This window comes from Chiroxiphia lanceolata, chromosome 3 (assembly GCF_009829145.1).
Source record: "Chiroxiphia lanceolata isolate bChiLan1 chromosome 3, bChiLan1.pri, whole genome shotgun sequence".
In the NCBI taxonomy this organism is placed as follows: Eukaryota; Metazoa; Chordata; class Aves; order Passeriformes; family Pipridae; genus Chiroxiphia; species Chiroxiphia lanceolata.
Window position 1 is genome coordinate 107,209,533 of NC_045639.1, and position 16,965 is coordinate 107,226,497.

General features: G+C 38.3%; 1 protein-coding gene across 7 annotated transcripts in view; it reads right to left on the reverse strand.

The window, feature by feature from the left end:
- Positions 1–16,965, reverse strand: part of PUM2 (pumilio RNA binding family member 2) — a 72,809-nt gene that overhangs the window by 24,346 nt on the left and 31,498 nt on the right. For 5 of the 7 annotated variants that reach the window (XM_032681588.1, XM_032681584.1, XM_032681586.1 and 2 more), the window contains exons 6-11: positions 14,094–14,364; positions 13,694–13,787; positions 11,715–11,840; positions 10,408–10,547; positions 8,649–8,787; positions 406–549 (exon numbers count right to left, since the gene is read on the reverse strand). In XM_032681588.1, the coding sequence (XP_032537479.1) occupies positions 406–549; positions 8,649–8,787; positions 10,408–10,547; positions 11,715–11,840; positions 13,694–13,787; positions 14,094–14,364 (914 nt within the window). The remainder of the gene's footprint in view (positions 1–405; positions 550–8,648; positions 8,788–10,407; positions 10,548–11,714; positions 11,841–13,693; positions 13,788–14,093; positions 14,365–16,965) is intronic. The other 2 variants (XM_032681585.1, XM_032681587.1) reach the window with 1 other exon arrangement.

Sequence of the window (16,965 nt, forward strand, 5' to 3'; positions counted from 1 at the left end):
AAGGCTCCAGAGCAGTCCATCTTCTGCCAGGCCGAAGCAATGAAATGATGCTTTCTAAAGGACACCATTTAGAGGACTGATGAGAAGTGCATGTTATATGCATGGGCAGCGGAAGGAAAAATGTTCCTATCTGACAAGTAACAACATTTGCAGAAACATGCCTGTATATGCATGGGGAGAGGACTCTAAATTCAAATTAAAAATGGAAAACCACATCTGAGAAACAGCAGTCTCAGAGAACAGGAGGAGACAAAGTAAGAAAGGAAGCATGCACGGTATATACTTCACAACTAGGAAACGTCACAGATGCATAGAAAACATCAATAATATCAAATACTAATCAACATTACTGTTAAGACTCAGTACAGAAGTGAAAGAAACCTCCATGCAGGATCAAACACTTACCTGCCTGTGCTGCTGCAGAACTGATTAGAACAGGAGTTGAGGCCACCAATCTGACTGGTGCACCAAGGCCAGTTCTCGCTCCAGGGCCTACTACTAAGGCACCAGTCTGATCATAATAGGCAGTGGGAGCCAGTACTTGATAGCCTACACAATACAGAAGATGAAGATTAGTAGTACAGACAGTCTCATACAAGCAGTATTTCTTCTCTCTTGGAAATATTCTAACCACAAACTACAAGGATGAAACCAGATCTTTTCTTCCACATTGCCCCTGAAAGGTAACTGGATTTTAAAACGAAAAAACAGTTGAATGCTGTAAAACACTGTGACAAAGTTGGACTTAGAAATGCTTCATTTAATATTTTACAACTAGAATAACGGCTAAATTTAGTTATCTAAAGTTGAATGTACTGTCAAGGTTTAAGTTCTAACAGTATAGTGAGAAGGTACAAGCACAACACAACTAACCATATCTGGATCATTATCAAATCAACTTTCTCTTGTACTTCTTTGCACATGGAAAAGCTATTGAAGTCTGTACAACTAAAGGGCTGAACTAAATGCAAAGTTTGGCAATTCCATACATTAACCAGCCACACTTAGAAGTCCATCTGCAAAAGCACATTAGGAAAGGAATGCTGTAAGTGCAGGACTACCTTGTACCAGTCAGTTTAATGGGAATAAAAGGCTGTAATCCAAGTGTAACACTTAATTCAGCTGACAGTTAAGAGAGGGAATTGGGGGATAAAAGGAGTTGAAAAAGGAAGAAAGCAAGCAATAGGAAAGCAAACAGATATAATATATGAATGAAGGACAGCAAAAGAAGCAAAACAGAAAACTTTATTTAGGACAAGAAAAGAGAATTAATTTTAAAGCTCTTGACACTTTATAGTGAAGTAGATGAATTGGAATAAGAATGCTTAAAAAACTGGAGACGAGCTAGGATAACCCGAGAAAGGGTGCTGTCAATTAAAATATAAGGATGTCCAATTGTTAGGTTGGCTATTCTTATATAAAGCAATAAAACAAAACCCAACAATTTCAATATTCCTCCCATGTCCATATCCATACTAATGCTAATAACAAAAAAGCCAAGATTGCAAAAATCACACATCTATTTTTGTACATGTAAGAACAAAGATTTTGCATACTATTCTAAGTTGTTCATGTCAGTTGCCATGTATCTTCAGAACTAGGTCTAGCAGAGTTCTCTCTGAAATGCAAATGGACTGGAACATAAAGACCTCGGCCTCCAATTTCAGGTAAGTACCACAATCACCAGCTTTCCAAGTCATATTTTCTCCTCCTCAGTTTCTAAAACACCTCTGTAATCTCTTCTGCCTGGACACCTTGCTCAAAAAAAGAGATGGAAACATCATCTGCCTACTGGCCTGGTGCTCTGCAGGGAAGCTGGAGACACTGGTCCAAATTCTCTCATACTAAGAAAATGTACAGATATAAAGGTGACTCAGAGTAACTGAACAAGAGAGGAGCAATGAAAATCCAGATCTTTAGGTTAAACTCACGGTTCTGGAGGTGAATGCACTACACTGGTTACGAAAAATTGTCATTACTATACTGTTACAAACCTGTTTGTTCTCACTGCTCACTATTTGATTTGCATTCCATGTACCTTCTCTTTCCCACCAACAGCAAAGGAAGACAATTGTCCTCCACAGCATTTGTCTGAAAGTTTGGCTAGTTAAAAACAACCACAACATATTTTTACAATTGAATTCATTACGAAACCTTCGGTATAGCTGCCACTGACTCTTCCACCTACAAAAATGTGCTATGCTGCTCTACCTTCACCACTAACAAAGGCTGCAACATTCCCAAGGTATGAAAGATGAGTGACTGCTGTCTGTTCTACTGCAGTTCTGTAGAGAACACATCATAAAATATTAGAAGATTAGTAACACAGTAGGAAAGCTTTTTATAATAACGTGCACCTGCATACATTAGCAATGTTTAATTACTAGTACCTACATAATTTCTACTTCCACTTCTTCAGAGCTCAGAATTGGCCAATATCTACCAGTATTTACTCTGCCCACAAACGTACAAACCCATGGATAATGCTGTAACTGTACAAAAAAGCACTGATCATATGTTTACACCCTTGTGCTCATCTGAAACTAATACACATATATGACTTCAGGCCCATGATGTAAAGGAGCCTATTTTCCAATGCAAAATACTTTGGGGAGGGGATAACTCACAATTTTACATAAATTAAATTTACTGAGATTAATACTAATGCCGTTTAATACACTAATATTAGAATTTCTAAAATAATTGACTTGTATGACTGCTAAATTAAAAAATGGAAGCAACTTGGACTTGCTCTTTACATTACAAGATGCCCAATTTCTCTTGACACTTCCCTGTCACTATCTCAACCTGTGATCCACCCACAGACAGGGCACTTAAAATTAGTAACGACAGGCTAGGTCAATAGCATCAAGATACTGTCTATAAAGAAGGTTCAAGCTATGCATGAAAACTGATGGGTGCATCTGTGTTCCCAATCTTAGAAATGAATACATTCTGACCCGAAATAGGAAGCCTCAGCTTTCTACTTAAATCTACCAAAACAAAGCAATGTAGGACTATTTGTGAAATTGCTAAAACTTTGCTAAGTGCATCTACAGCCTCAAAGGTATAAAATTATTTGCTTTGACATTAAAAATATAATTTCAGAGAGACCATCTCAGATCAGATTAAGTAATCTAAGGACAGCTCTCATAGCAGAACTTAAATCTTCCCTTTCTTCACACTATTCCACAAACTTTGTGCCTCATCCCACAGAGGTGAGCACAAAGATAAAAACTTCCCCAGCCTTCTCTCTTATCAAAGATAAGGTGGTGACTTGGCAGATCTTCTCTAATTCCCTCTCTCTTCCTGTTTCAGTTTTTATTACCTCTCCATCACATCATTCTCTCTCCCTGTGCCTGTCCAATTTCCCCTCCAATTTAACAATTATCAAAGCTTACTTCAGTGCCTTCACATTTGTCCTGGTTTGAGACCACTAAAATCCAATTCCCGGGTCCAAGCCCCCCTCCCACATCTCAACCTAGTGTGAGATGGGTTTTCCAGACACAACACAAGACTCAATATAGGGGGAAAAGGGAATTATATTACAATCACTGTACACATAAATATTATAATACATCATATACAATCTTAACTATCTCTCCAATAATAAATCAGTATTTATAATGTATCAATCTCTTCTCCTTCCAACAAAAGCGCAGAAGGGAAAAGGAAAGATCCTTTCCACGTTTAGGGCAGCAGCCTCTCTTCTGTCTTCCATGCAGCAGCTGTAGCTGGACTCTTGTAGATGGATCTCCTTCCATTACACACAAGGGGGTCTCCTCTCCCCCCTCTCTTCCGTGGACTGCGATATCAGGGACAAGCTCTTGTCACCACGTCATACCACGAAGCGCAGGGGCATCTTCGTGACGGTCCCTTTCCTCAGGGGATTCAAGCTCCCTTGCAGAGCTCCCATGCTCTGTCTCAGGTCTCAGGCTGCCAGCTTAGCAGCAACAGCGGGGGGGGCAAGGTCACCCCTCCGCATTCCATCTGGTTGTCCCGGTTCAGTTTTCCAGGATGCCTGAGCTTCTCAGCTCCTCTCTTTGGTGCATGCTGCACTCTAAGACTCCTCTCAAGCCGGAGTCCATCTCTCTCCTCCTAGGAGGGGTCTCAGGGATTTGGGGGGGTTTGGTTCAGTTCTTACCCCAACTCTCTCTACAGAGTTTAGTCTTCGCTCTCTCTCTCCATTAGAGATCTCTGTGTCTTCCCTCCTTGGCTGCAATGCCTGTTTGCTGCTCTTGATCTCTTTCTGGCTCTTTGCCACTGTTCTCCATCCACTGCTGCTCTGCCGCCGCTTTCAGTGTCTCCTGCTGCTGCTCACAGGGGAGAAACTCCCCCCAGCTCTTGGCTGCAGATACCTGGCCCAGTCTAACACCATTCCAGGTTCCTGCAGCCCCCAGCCGGGGCTGGGGGGGGCCCAGCCCCCAGTGGGGCACTGGGCCCCTTCTCCTCATGGCCTCAGAACATGGCCACTCTCTTCCAACAACAACTACAACATCCTTCCCTTCTGGTCTGCTTGTGATATGTTTATATTTTGCAGGAGCGCTCATTGGCTCAACCCCAAGGGTCACCAACCCCCTGGGGGGTTACAATTTTTTTAATTCCAGGGGGAAAACTTTTTTCCCCCACCACAACATTGAAGCTTATTGTGGTCTTCCACTGCAATCCAGAAAACTAAAACATACTCTGTTTCCTAATCACACCTTTTATTTTAGAGTTCAATTGCTCTATCTACATTTACTCTCTCCAGATCAGCAGGGAATATAAAAGTAAACAATCTGGTTTATCAATATGGTGTTTTGCTGAAATGATTTCTAAATGTCTCCAAAAACCACAGATTTTGAAAAACTTTCTGGATTAGCACACAAACCTTGAATGTACTTAAAGAACAAGAGAACCAGAGGCAGGAAATCTGTTCTCTTGGTTTGTGCTGCCCATCCTTAGTGTTGCTCTTACCCATCCAGTAATGCAACTTCTCTCAGTGATGATGACATCCAAATTCATGTCAGTTTGTCACTTCTCTCTACATAATTTAACAGACATGACATTTCTTACTGTCAACTCAATTATCTGCCCCTTTTAACAATGCCATCCTGACTCCCTCCCTCCCCAAAATCTGAACCCCTATAACTTTTTGCTTGTTCTGATGAAGATATGCACAGCCTTATCTCTGCACGGGTCCTCTCACAAATCAAATTCAAACTTACCATCCTACCAGTAAATGATTTATACTTCCTATAACCATTGCAACTTTGCCCATACTGTAACTCTCCTTATATGAAATTTATAATGAAATTTGATTTCTACTTCTTACTACCTGGAGGCACAGAACATACAATCAACTGCAATGTTACACTTTAAATGCTTCTAGGTAATTAAAAAAAAAAATGCAATACCAACAGATAGAAATTGTTGATTTTAATGTTTTATACATGGGGTTTTTTGCAGACAACTCACTTTATATGCCCACCTGAAAGCCAGATGCAGCACCACAACGTCACTGTGTGAATTACATAAAGTTCTATCTGACACAGTCAGTGCAGTCAGTGGAGCCTCTGGAGGGATTCAGCAGACCTGCTGCTCGACATCTATTTTAAGGTAAGCTGAGCAGCTCTGCAGGCTCTGAACAGCAACTGCACAAGGGAGATCTCCACTGAGCACAATGGCTCCTTAGACAACTGAGGTCACAAGAAGATTCCTGAATCTGGACAATTAAGCCGAATCTAGATGTTTTCTGTGGTGAGGACTGGTTTTATTTGTAAAACAATGCATACTGACCCATACTATGAAACTGGGAATGCCCTCTGTCTCACACATTTATTCAATCAGAAACGCTGTTTTTTAAGAATCCTTGTTACTGAAAGACCTGCTAAATTAGGACTGGAAGAATTTAAAATGTAATTGCACAATTCTAATGCAAAATGTATTTCACATTTAATGATTTTAAACAAGAATGTGAAGTTTTACCTTATATCAGCCGTCCAGTACCCAAAGGGGACTACTGGAGGGCTGGAGAGGGACTTTTTACAAGGGTATGAAGTGGGAATGGATTTAAACTGAAAGAGCATAGGTTCAGATGGGATATTAGGAACAAATTCTTTCCTGGGAGGCACTGGAACAAGCTGCCCAGAGAGGCTGTGAACAGCCCCTCCGTGGTGTGGTTCAAGACCAGGCTGGATGGGGCTCTGGGTAACCTGGTCTAGTGGAAGATTCTCTGTCCACAACAAGGGATTGGAATGAGATGATCTGTAAGGTCCCTTCCAACCCAAACCATTCTATGATTCTATGATTTTCTGAAAAGAGACTTAGCAACAATATTATGTGAAAAGTAACCTGAATTTCAGACACTTTGACTCTGCATGTAGAATGAGATCTGTGCCTTAAGCAATACAGAAATACAGCTCCTAAATAATTAATAAAGAAATACTTGATATATCAAAATTGAACATAAAACAATTGCATAGTTGGGATAACATTAATGTCATCCAACATGAAGGCTGTGGCAAGGACAAAGCAGCTCTAACAATTTAAGGACAACAGCGTGGACAAGCTCAACAATACACTCTCCCTTATTAGCTCACAGTGAAGCCAAACTACAAATATTCTCTCTGTAAAGAATATTTAAAAGCTTGAAACACAGTCTGGACCTTTACTTTCTTGTAAAACATCTCAGTCCATTGAAATAAGAATTCCACACATTTTCCTCTTGTTTATTACATTATATATATTGCTCAGTGGTTTGCTACCTGGGATTCGCTGAACCACATTTTGGTATGGCGATGTTATTTAGCCATCTTGACTCAATTTTAGAGTACAGGAATAGAAAAAGGCATCTCTGGAGCAAAACTTACTTAACTCTAGATCAGGTAACTAAAACAGAGGGAGACAAATCAACATTAAAAGTTCCTACTTCTCTTTGCTAGCTATAAATGGAGCCCAAGTATCTCATCTCACTCAAATGCAGACATCTAAACCAGTATGAGGATTCCCATATAAAATGGTTTGTATTCATTTCATCATCCTATATCCTTCTGCTTCACCTAAAAAGAGAAATCACCAGCACACCCTATGACTCACTACAAACCTATTTTACGATGATTGATAAAATAAATGTCTTTGTTTACACTTTGAGCTCTATTCTCTGTAAGAGTGTGGTGAGTAGGGCTGAACTCAGTTGCACACAGTTCTTATTATAGAACAGTCTGAAATATATCCACAAGAATTCTTCTCTGGCCATCCAGGCACGTAGCAACAGATGGGATAAAGCAGTAACCTACAATGGAAGCTAGATAAAAAGGTTCCTGCCTTCACAGAAGACCTCTTGGGGCTTGCAGAGGAGTGAAAAAAGTCTACAAATACCTTCCTAACAGGACAGGCTCTTGTACTACAGAGTTTATGTATTTGACCACAAAGTAATAACTTTGAATCATCTGTTTAGAGGGGGGATCTTTTTATGGGTTTTAAGAGCTACTCTTGAATTAAGACAGATGTTCCAAGCCCAAAGTAAGAACTTATAAGTAACTATAAAAAACCACACAACACTCCCTCTCAAAAAAATAAAGAAGGTATAGCTAAGCCTTTGAGGCTTGTGCAAAGATGCTTATAACATCTCTGATATGCCTCACTGTTAGCACACCTTGGTGAGGTGCAGAGATACTCTTTGGCAGGTGCTGGGACAGTACTTTGTTGATTCCTCATTTTAGGAGAAAGATGCTAAAAGTTGAAGATGCTGCTGCATGAGAAGAAATAGAAATGGCAGTTACAAAATAAAACAAGCAAGAGAAACACAATAGCCAGTCAGTTCTGCAGACAGAGGTCTAAAATTTGATCACATGAGACAAAGTGCACAGTGCAGCCCCAGAGCATGCAGCAACAACTCTCCCTTCTCTGGGCCATGTGGCATTTCACAGTGGTGCCGATCGAGGAGAGAACTTGTAGAGGTGAAAGGAATGCAGCTACCATCCATGTTATGTAACGTAACCATGTAAAAATCTTAACTTTCATATTGAAGAGAAGGGCCAGGTACACTGAAATTGTTCTTGCTCGGGTAACTGTTCCAAACACTTAGAAGTGATGCTGAACTTCAAGCTAACTATTCCCTGACACATGAACCACTCCTTGATGAGTCAGAAGCCATGCACGCTAAAAGGAGGCTCCAAGTGTGGGAGGGCTTCCACTTCAAGCACGTTGTGATCTTCAGAGATGATTAAGCAGTACTTTTGTTTTAATTTTCCTAATTTTGGATTCTGAATTTTAGATATTATTACTGTTGTGTCCCAAATAAGAAGTTGTAATAGAAAAAAAATTAATACATCCTGTTGCAGAGGAACCAGAGAACACACAACCTTTGAAGACAGCATGCTATTGTTCATTATATATGACATTATCTTGCAAAAATCTATGATACTCCTTGTTCATATACTTTTAACAGCAAATACAGAGAAAATGCTCCAAATAAAAAATGCTAGAGGAGTTTCTTGTGTTCCAAGAATAGTGTGCCAGCATTTTAAACCAACTGAACAACATAAAGCTACAAAACTCAATTCTAAGCAGCTTATAAACATAACAGGACTTTGTTGATCTGTTACCTAATAACTCCAATATTGTAACTTTCAGCGAGTCTCTTAATCCACTGACAACATACATACCTGGCATGCCTGTAGCAAGACCTTGACCAAAAGCCAAAGCTGGATTTGCTGCTGCAGCTGCTGCAAGTGACTCTGCCTGCTGCCCTTGCTGACCCTGGTTGGGGGTAAGTGGGCGCTGAGTTGCTCCAGCACGCAGAACCTGGAAAAGGCCAATTAAAAGGTAAGGAAGGTCCTTAAAAGGTAAGGAAGCAAGTCCATTATATGTTAAAAAAGGTCTAGAACAGTTGCTTTGTGTATTTGATGCCTCTTAGCTCTGAATTTAATTTTGGCAATACTCCATCTTGTTTTCAAGGATACATACATATAAAGTATATATTATTTTGCTGACAAATACGACCATAAAATATCTTCCCTGCTCTGGACAGCAGGACTCATGTATGTTCCATCAATGGTAATGAGTACAAAGTAAGGAAGAAAATCTGTAAGAGTGATACATTTATAACTTACATTATTTATTAACTGAACACCTGATCCTTCTTGATAAACACATTTGTTTACATTATTTCCAGGCAATTGAATGATGTAAATCTGAATATTTCAGCGCTTGTAGTAACTTGTCTAAATAATTAACACTCCACTGCCAACAGTCCTGTAAATAATGCACCCACTAAGTTTTAAAAATTCACATAACACTCCATCACCATGTAGCACAGGCATATTTTATTATGTTCTGACAGCATATCTCTGGGAATCTGATTGAAAAGCAATCTAAATTCTTGCAACCACTCTGTTCCTCTTGGTTAAAATCATCTTTTTCAGGTCCAAAATAAGGGAGAAATACAATTCACAATATATCCCCACAAAGTATCTTATATGTGATTTGAATAAATTTGATAATAATTTTATAGAGAAAAAAAGACATTGGAGAGATGATATACATTTAGTTATCAATGCAGGTCACTGACAAAAATGAACAGTAGGAAGAAAGATCCACCTGAATATAAAAACAGTAATGAAATCACTCTGTAATTCCATGGTATCTCAGAACCACTGCTTATATTAAATTTCTAGGAATGGCACTGAAAGTAACCATACTGCTGGTAAAAAATTTAAAATATTTACATTCATTCAAGCATAAGATTAGAAAATTTGTGATTTTCCTTTGTGAAAAAAGGCCATTTGTTTACACTGAAAGATCATATAATAGTTTTAAAAATGCACCCAGAGTAACAATAGAAAATTAGCATTTTCTTAAAATTACTTAAAGAAATGGAAATTTCAACAAGTGCTTATAACAATTGCTCACTCTTGATTTACCAAGGCAAAAATGACACGGTACATTGTGATGTTGCAATACAATTATTCTCTCATAGAAAAATATGGGCAATCCTTCCGCCCTATGGAACATCAAAACTCTTGATAACAACTAATTCCCTACTTTTCAAAGAGACAGAAAAAAATGTGTAGCATTCAAGTTTCCAGCTAATTTATAAAAAAAAACCCCCACAGATCAATTTTTTCCCAAGCTCAAAAGAAACAATACCCTCCTAAAATTAACAGAACGCATCTTTTCATCCCCTTATCTTAGTTTTCTAGATCAGTTTTTAACTTTACAATAATTTATTACACAGGAAGCACTACCTTCCTGTGTACAGACATACACATAACCGCACAGCTACCTGAATTAAAGGAACTATTTTTAATGCTTATTGTTTGAAAAACTGGGACTGCAAAATAACCTTAATATTCAGGATGCTGTAAGACAATGACAATCAGTAACGTAAGAAAACTGCACATCTGCTCTTCACAAAGAACATACCGGTTGCTGTCCCTGTTGTGCCTGGGAAGCCGCTTGCTGATTTGCTGTGGTGTTTGCTGCTGCAGCTTGCTGCTGGAATAAATTGGCTGGATACACCCCCCATGGAACACCATAATACTGAGGCGGAACCACAGCAGGACCTAAAATCAGAAAGCATGATTATTGAATCTACTGCAGCCAGTTAAAATACTGTTTGTAGCATCCCTCATTGATCCACCTTCTAAATGTCGAAACAGAAATCAGTATGGAGAAGAATGAATTCCCATATTAACTGAAAGGATGCATGAATACAAACAGGTTAATTTAAAAAATTCACACCAAACCGTATCTTCTCTATGAAAGAATAAACACCCTTGTGAGACTCAGATGACGAAGAAAAAACTTAAAAGCATTCAGAGTTTGTATATCGAAGAACATTCAAAATCAAGTTTTCATGGTTGGAAAAAAAGATCATTTCAGACCATCACAGAATGAACAAAATTCATCCTCCTGATAGTGATATGCTGAGACTTTGATCATCTGTGATTTGTCCTTTCTTTATGCCTTTGCTTAAAAACATAACTATTGCCTTTGCCTTCCCTGTATACTACATGATGCTCTTCAGAGAGGGCACACTTAACTCTTCCAGTCTACTGATACAGAACCCGTAGAAGAATAATCTCTCTATATTCACAGCATTGTACAGATAATGCATTATGTATATGTGTATTTTAGTTTTATCTACTGCCTTTCCTGTGAAACCACCAACTGGAAATACAGGGCTTTTTTTAAAAAATGTTATACTCGAGTCTGAGCACTAGCTGGGACTTGAATATTCAGTCATGTTGTTTCACAGCGACATCTATTCACTTTCTAAGAGATTTTCCTGGGCTTGGAGTTTATCTGTTGTTTGGGCCTTTTAGCATGCTGGATGCCATCTTTGTTCTCATGCCCACCGGGAATAAGAAAACCTGAAATTAGAAAATTATTTCATCAAGTGAAAACATACCAGGAAAGGCTGTCTCATCTTTTGAAAACAATACATATTATAACATCAGATGAAACCTCATTAAGGATAAACATTTTCAGAACAGAAAAAAAACCCCTAATTGTTGCATATAAAAGTCGAGTGGAAAGAGAAACTCAGAATCCATATAACAGAAACATTTTACCTCTGAGTAAAAATTTTTAAAATGGCTATATTAATTTCCTACAAGTCTCTCCTTCCTAGAAATACATTTGCAGAGAATAAACAGGATGGATTTCAGTTTTTTCTCTTTTCATTCTGTGAAAATTATGAAGGTAGACACTAGAAGGTGTTCAGTTACCTGCTAGGGTAGCTGCTGCAGCCAATCCAGCTGCAGTGTACGGGTCAGTACCTGGAGGAGCAGCGCTGATAATGTATGGGTTTGGCACAAAAGCAGCCGGGGCCAAGCCTGCAGAGAATACACCTGCTACAGTAATAAAGAGAGTTTCATTACAGCTAACACACTTGGCAAGCATCATCATATTCAAACCAAATAACAAAGCCTATCTGGCTAAAATCAGAACTGCTTGTATTTTAGCTTTTAAAAGGAGGTACATCATTACAGAAATCAACACTTCTGTGTCTTCTCACCAGTCTTTTCTTATTAATCCCAAGGCCAAATAGCTTTGTTTGTTGGATCTACAGACTCCAAGGAGATTTATCTCATATGTATCTACTCACTCATATAGAAGTGGAATTTATCTTGCCCAACTTTAACTATCTAAAAGTTACACTAGTCTTGCAACGAATCTGAATCAGACAGATCATCTAGTGCCTTAAATGAATCAGTCAGATAAAATGAACCACTTGCAAGAGATACAAATCTATCCTCACTGATAATTAGGAAAAAAATTCTAACCAGATAGTTTAAATCAGATACCTGGCTTCTAAAAAGCCAGTTATGAGATGATAATCTTACTTCCAAGAATCTTAATTTCATATAGGCATTGTAATGGAAGGAAACAACAGAAGAAACTCAGTCAAACAAAGCACCTAGAGTTTCCTGTCAGTCAGGTTCACATACTTTATCCAACACTGAGTCACAAACTGCTGCAGCAAGGACTGCACATCAAATTATGTTCCTCCTTCCAAATATTTCTTGATAGATTTCTATTAATATGCATATCAGAAGAGGCTACATTTCAAAAGAGCAAGATTTATCTGACTGCTTAGTCACCACTCCATACAAAGTAGGAGCTTCTCCGGAGTTTTGCAGTCAAAGACAGGACTTGTAGACTCCCATCTCAATCTGCCATGTCTCCAGCTCTCAGATGGCATCACTCAGCTACATAACACTTTTCAACCCCAGCTATGGCCTGCTGATCCCTGTCTGGACAGACTTCACCATGCTGCTAAACAAGCCAGTGGGAAAACTTAACTGCCACCCTATCATAGGAGAACACGGACACATCCCCTTGCATCTACTGCTTCCTACTTCTGCCTGTCCTTCTGATCCTGAGAACTCCTCTTCCCTCAGAGAGGAAAGGGATTTGTGCATAAACCTCAACAGCCCAATGGTGGAGAGCAGGAAGGGCAGGAATCTTTAAGCCTGCCCCTACGGTGTCAGAATCTGAGAACCTCCCTTCCTTAAACAAGGAATTGCTTCCATGTGGTTCCAATGTTCCTCACTCTAAACACTGACAGCTTCCCTGCAGCAGAAAATAAAACTGTTGTCAATGAAATAAAGCCTTCTTGTTGAGTTGCAGCACACTAAGAACTTTATGCATTTAACTAACTCACTGAATTGGAGGGACAGAAAAGAAATGCCTGCTAAAGAATAACTCCATCACAAAGGTGCCTGCAAGAAGAAAGAGCTGTCTGTTTAAAAGGTGCCATGGAATAATGACTTGATCAACACAACAATATGATTTTCAAGTTCGACTATACAATGGTTTTTAACTGGATTATTAAAAATACTAAACTGCAATAGAATCTTAGAATTGCATATTTTTGGTTTTTAGCAGAGAATGCTGGTGTTCCCATCACTACTTGTAGCAGCAATGGTTTTTTACCTTTGCTCACATCAAAATTCAACTACTGTGCTACATGAGCAAATATAAATTTTATTTCTTTGTATACAACTGTTCAAAGTAGGGGAAAATTTACAACAGAAAACTTCCTCTAAGGACAGAACAGTTTTATGCAGCCATTCTGAACAGTTTTCATGAGAACTGCTAAAATGGGCCAAGTGATCAGTACCTATATGAATTAGAATACTGTGGGTAAAACCAAGAGGATTCTGTCAAAGCAACACACCCACTTTTGCCAGGGACACCTCACCTATGTGTGGCTGCTGAGCTGCAGCCAGGGCGTATTGCTGCTGCTGGGCTGCTGTCAACTGTTGAACAGTCAGAGCATTAGTCCTCTGGAAAAGCTATTGGAAAAGAAAAAAAGATGCATTTCAGTTTTCAGAAATCAGAGTTATAATATACTGGGATTTACTTAAAAAAAAATTTCAAACCAGGCTTCTATACTAGTAAGTTAGACTTAACTAACTAGAAAATTATGCATTAAACCAGAAAACTATGCACCAATATTCTTCTAGATTACTTATATAGTTATTTGCCTTTGACTGACTCACAGAAAAAAGAAAATTAAATGCATTATATGTTTAAAAGACTGATTATCAAAAGAGGATAATGAACAACTCAAAGGATCAATTTTCAAGTCCATTACTGACCTGCTGCTGCGAATTGTAGTCAAAAAGTCCTACAGTAGCTCCTGAAGAGTCCATTTGTACCTGATTGCCAGGATAGTCAAACTGTAGAGAATCAAGACCAACTTGTTCCATGGCATCTAGATTCTGATTTTCTGGATTTGAAAATTCTTCTACCAGAGGCTTGTGGGCTGCAGGATTGGGAAGTGGACCTAATCCTTCTGCGGTGCTGGGATTGGGGCCCAAGCGTTCAGCTACTTCTGTTGGGGAGGCTTGTCGACTTCCAGGGGTACGACTGTTCAGAAGAAATTTGAGATAGACTCTTCAGTCTGAAATAATGCTGTCCATGGACAGAGTACAGCATTTCTATTTTAAAAGCACCTCTGAATTCAAGAGACCTTACAAAGGGAAGTGACAGACTGTTTTTACCTATTTCAACCAGCATGCATTGATGGCTCAAGATAATGGGCACATTTCATTTCAAAACATAATTTTATGTATTTTTTAAAAGTTTAAGACCATACAATCTCCAAATCACTATGAGAAAAACAAACTAAATTTTGAGGCTGTTTTGAGTCAAATGGAATAAATTGTTATCTGGAAAATTTTGGGATGGCTCTTTATTGTATTTGAGAGTGACAGGAACTACTAGAAAATGTATTGAAGAGACATTAAAACAAAAATAAAAGGAAATGTCTAAGTGTATCTCATGCCAAAGGAGAGAAAAACACAGTAAAATTTCAACTGGAAAAGACAAACATACAATACAGCAAATATTTTTCACATCTGAAAAGCAGATATTATTTTTAACTTAACTAAAATGAACTAATAGCTGCCTCATTTAGCATGTGACTAAAACATTTCATTTCCTACACCGCTCATTTAATAGACTAAACTACAGTGATGACTGGTGGGAAAAAAGTGTTCTTAATATAATCCTGAATATTATATACAACATTATATATATATATATATATATCTCATCATGGCATGGCTTCGTGAACGAAGATTTAGGAAGGCTCTATCCACATTTGTTACAGGCATGCTGGTGGCTTATGAGGCCAATATGAGATAGATATATATATATAAAATTATATATAAAAGCTGAATTGCTTTCTCATCTGCACTGGTTATATTACCCACATACCCACTGACTACAGGAGAGTTTCTGTGCACCTGAAAATGCCTACAGGCAAACATGTGAAGTGAGATGTCAACAGATTCACGTCCTAAAGAGATTCCCAACTCTGTATTTGGTTAGATTTAGGGTACCTTAATTTGGAGTGGTACCCCACCTTCTGTGTCAGGCCACATTGTTTAGACTACTGATTTCTACCGGCAAAAATCTAAGTTAACTACTAGGAAAGAGTTGTGTGAGAGAATCTATGATCCCTTAACAACACTATTGTGTTGGTAGAACTTTATTATATATTGTTTCTCAGGAAATGTACAACTTGTTAAGTTTGCTTTATTTGTGACCACTGGGCTCCAATACAGAATGCCACCTTGCAGGAAGAGCCTACATTTATTTCAGCAGTACAATTTGGTGTACTGCTAATTCTAGGACAGAGACACAGCCTCAGTACTGCCTGTTATCCTTCCTCTTCAAGGCTCCTAAAGGTTGAAGTTTATCTGTTCCTTACTGAAGCACAAGGCTAATGCAAAAAAAACTACCGGTACTTATGTATTTGCTGATACCAACACTGAAGCCTGCACAGCTAGAAATCAGCCTTTTAGTGCGTTTATTGCAACACTTTAGAATTACTTTAGAAAAAATACTTCAAAGATAAAGAAAGTACATTAGAGTTTTTTTAACGTAACAACCAACCTCATGACAATTGCCTGTACCATACTGGCTACCATCTAAGGATCCTATCTAGCAACCATGTCTTGCTCCATGTACAAAACTTGCATATGAAGCCATTTAATATTCCCTATTCTTCCCAAATGAAATACAGCATCAACAAAGTGAAGAACAAAAGGAAAAAAGGCAGTTATTTCAGTACATACTTTAGTTTAAAAACGCTGCAAGTACAATAAAAATACAAGGAGGAGGACAGGACAAAGTTTCTTTGTTAGTACTTATGTTTACCTAATATAGGTTGCTCCTTATATTGGTGCTGTTCTGTTGCTATAGTTAAAGTTGTGTCAATACTTCAATTATAAACCTGTGTTTGGAGAGCTAGTACCACTTTATATGGCCCACTTCAATTAGATGGCCTTTCTTTTCTTTTTTTTTGAGAGGTTTACTGGCTTTGGATGCGTTTTTGCACTTGTGTATTTTTTAATAATTTCTCTCTTTAAATAATACAGAAGGTATTTTGCAAACAACTATTTCAAAATTGTAATAGATACTGGTAAAGAAAAGCAGGACAATATTCTGCATTTTCTACATATAATATTGAAGTAACTTTGTTTATTGTGCATATTGCAGCATGCATCCGAAAGGAGCTAATGTGAGTTCTCTAATATGCTTGGTATCATATTATTTTCAATAATATGTCTTGAAAAACAGACTTGAAGAATCCCTCCTTAGCCTCAGGTAAATACATTTTTTAAAGGATAGGAAAAACTTACACATGGGATTCAAATGTGCATTTTAATATACTTGTTCAGTAATGAACTAATGAAAGCACAACTGTTCGGTCATGTTCACCACATTAAGATAAATTTATGAGCAGCACTCTAGTTCTCTATCTTGTTAATTCTTCTGTATGACAGTTACAAATGCATCACAGTAACTCAAAAAAGAAAGGTTAGTCCCTAAAAAAATACCAAATTTAAAACGCAGTTTAGTATTAGGAAAAAAACCCAGACTGGTTGTACTGTCATATGGGAGTTCACTGTCCCAAAGCTGGAGCTTGGTCCAATCTTTTGTTCCCTATGCAAACAACCA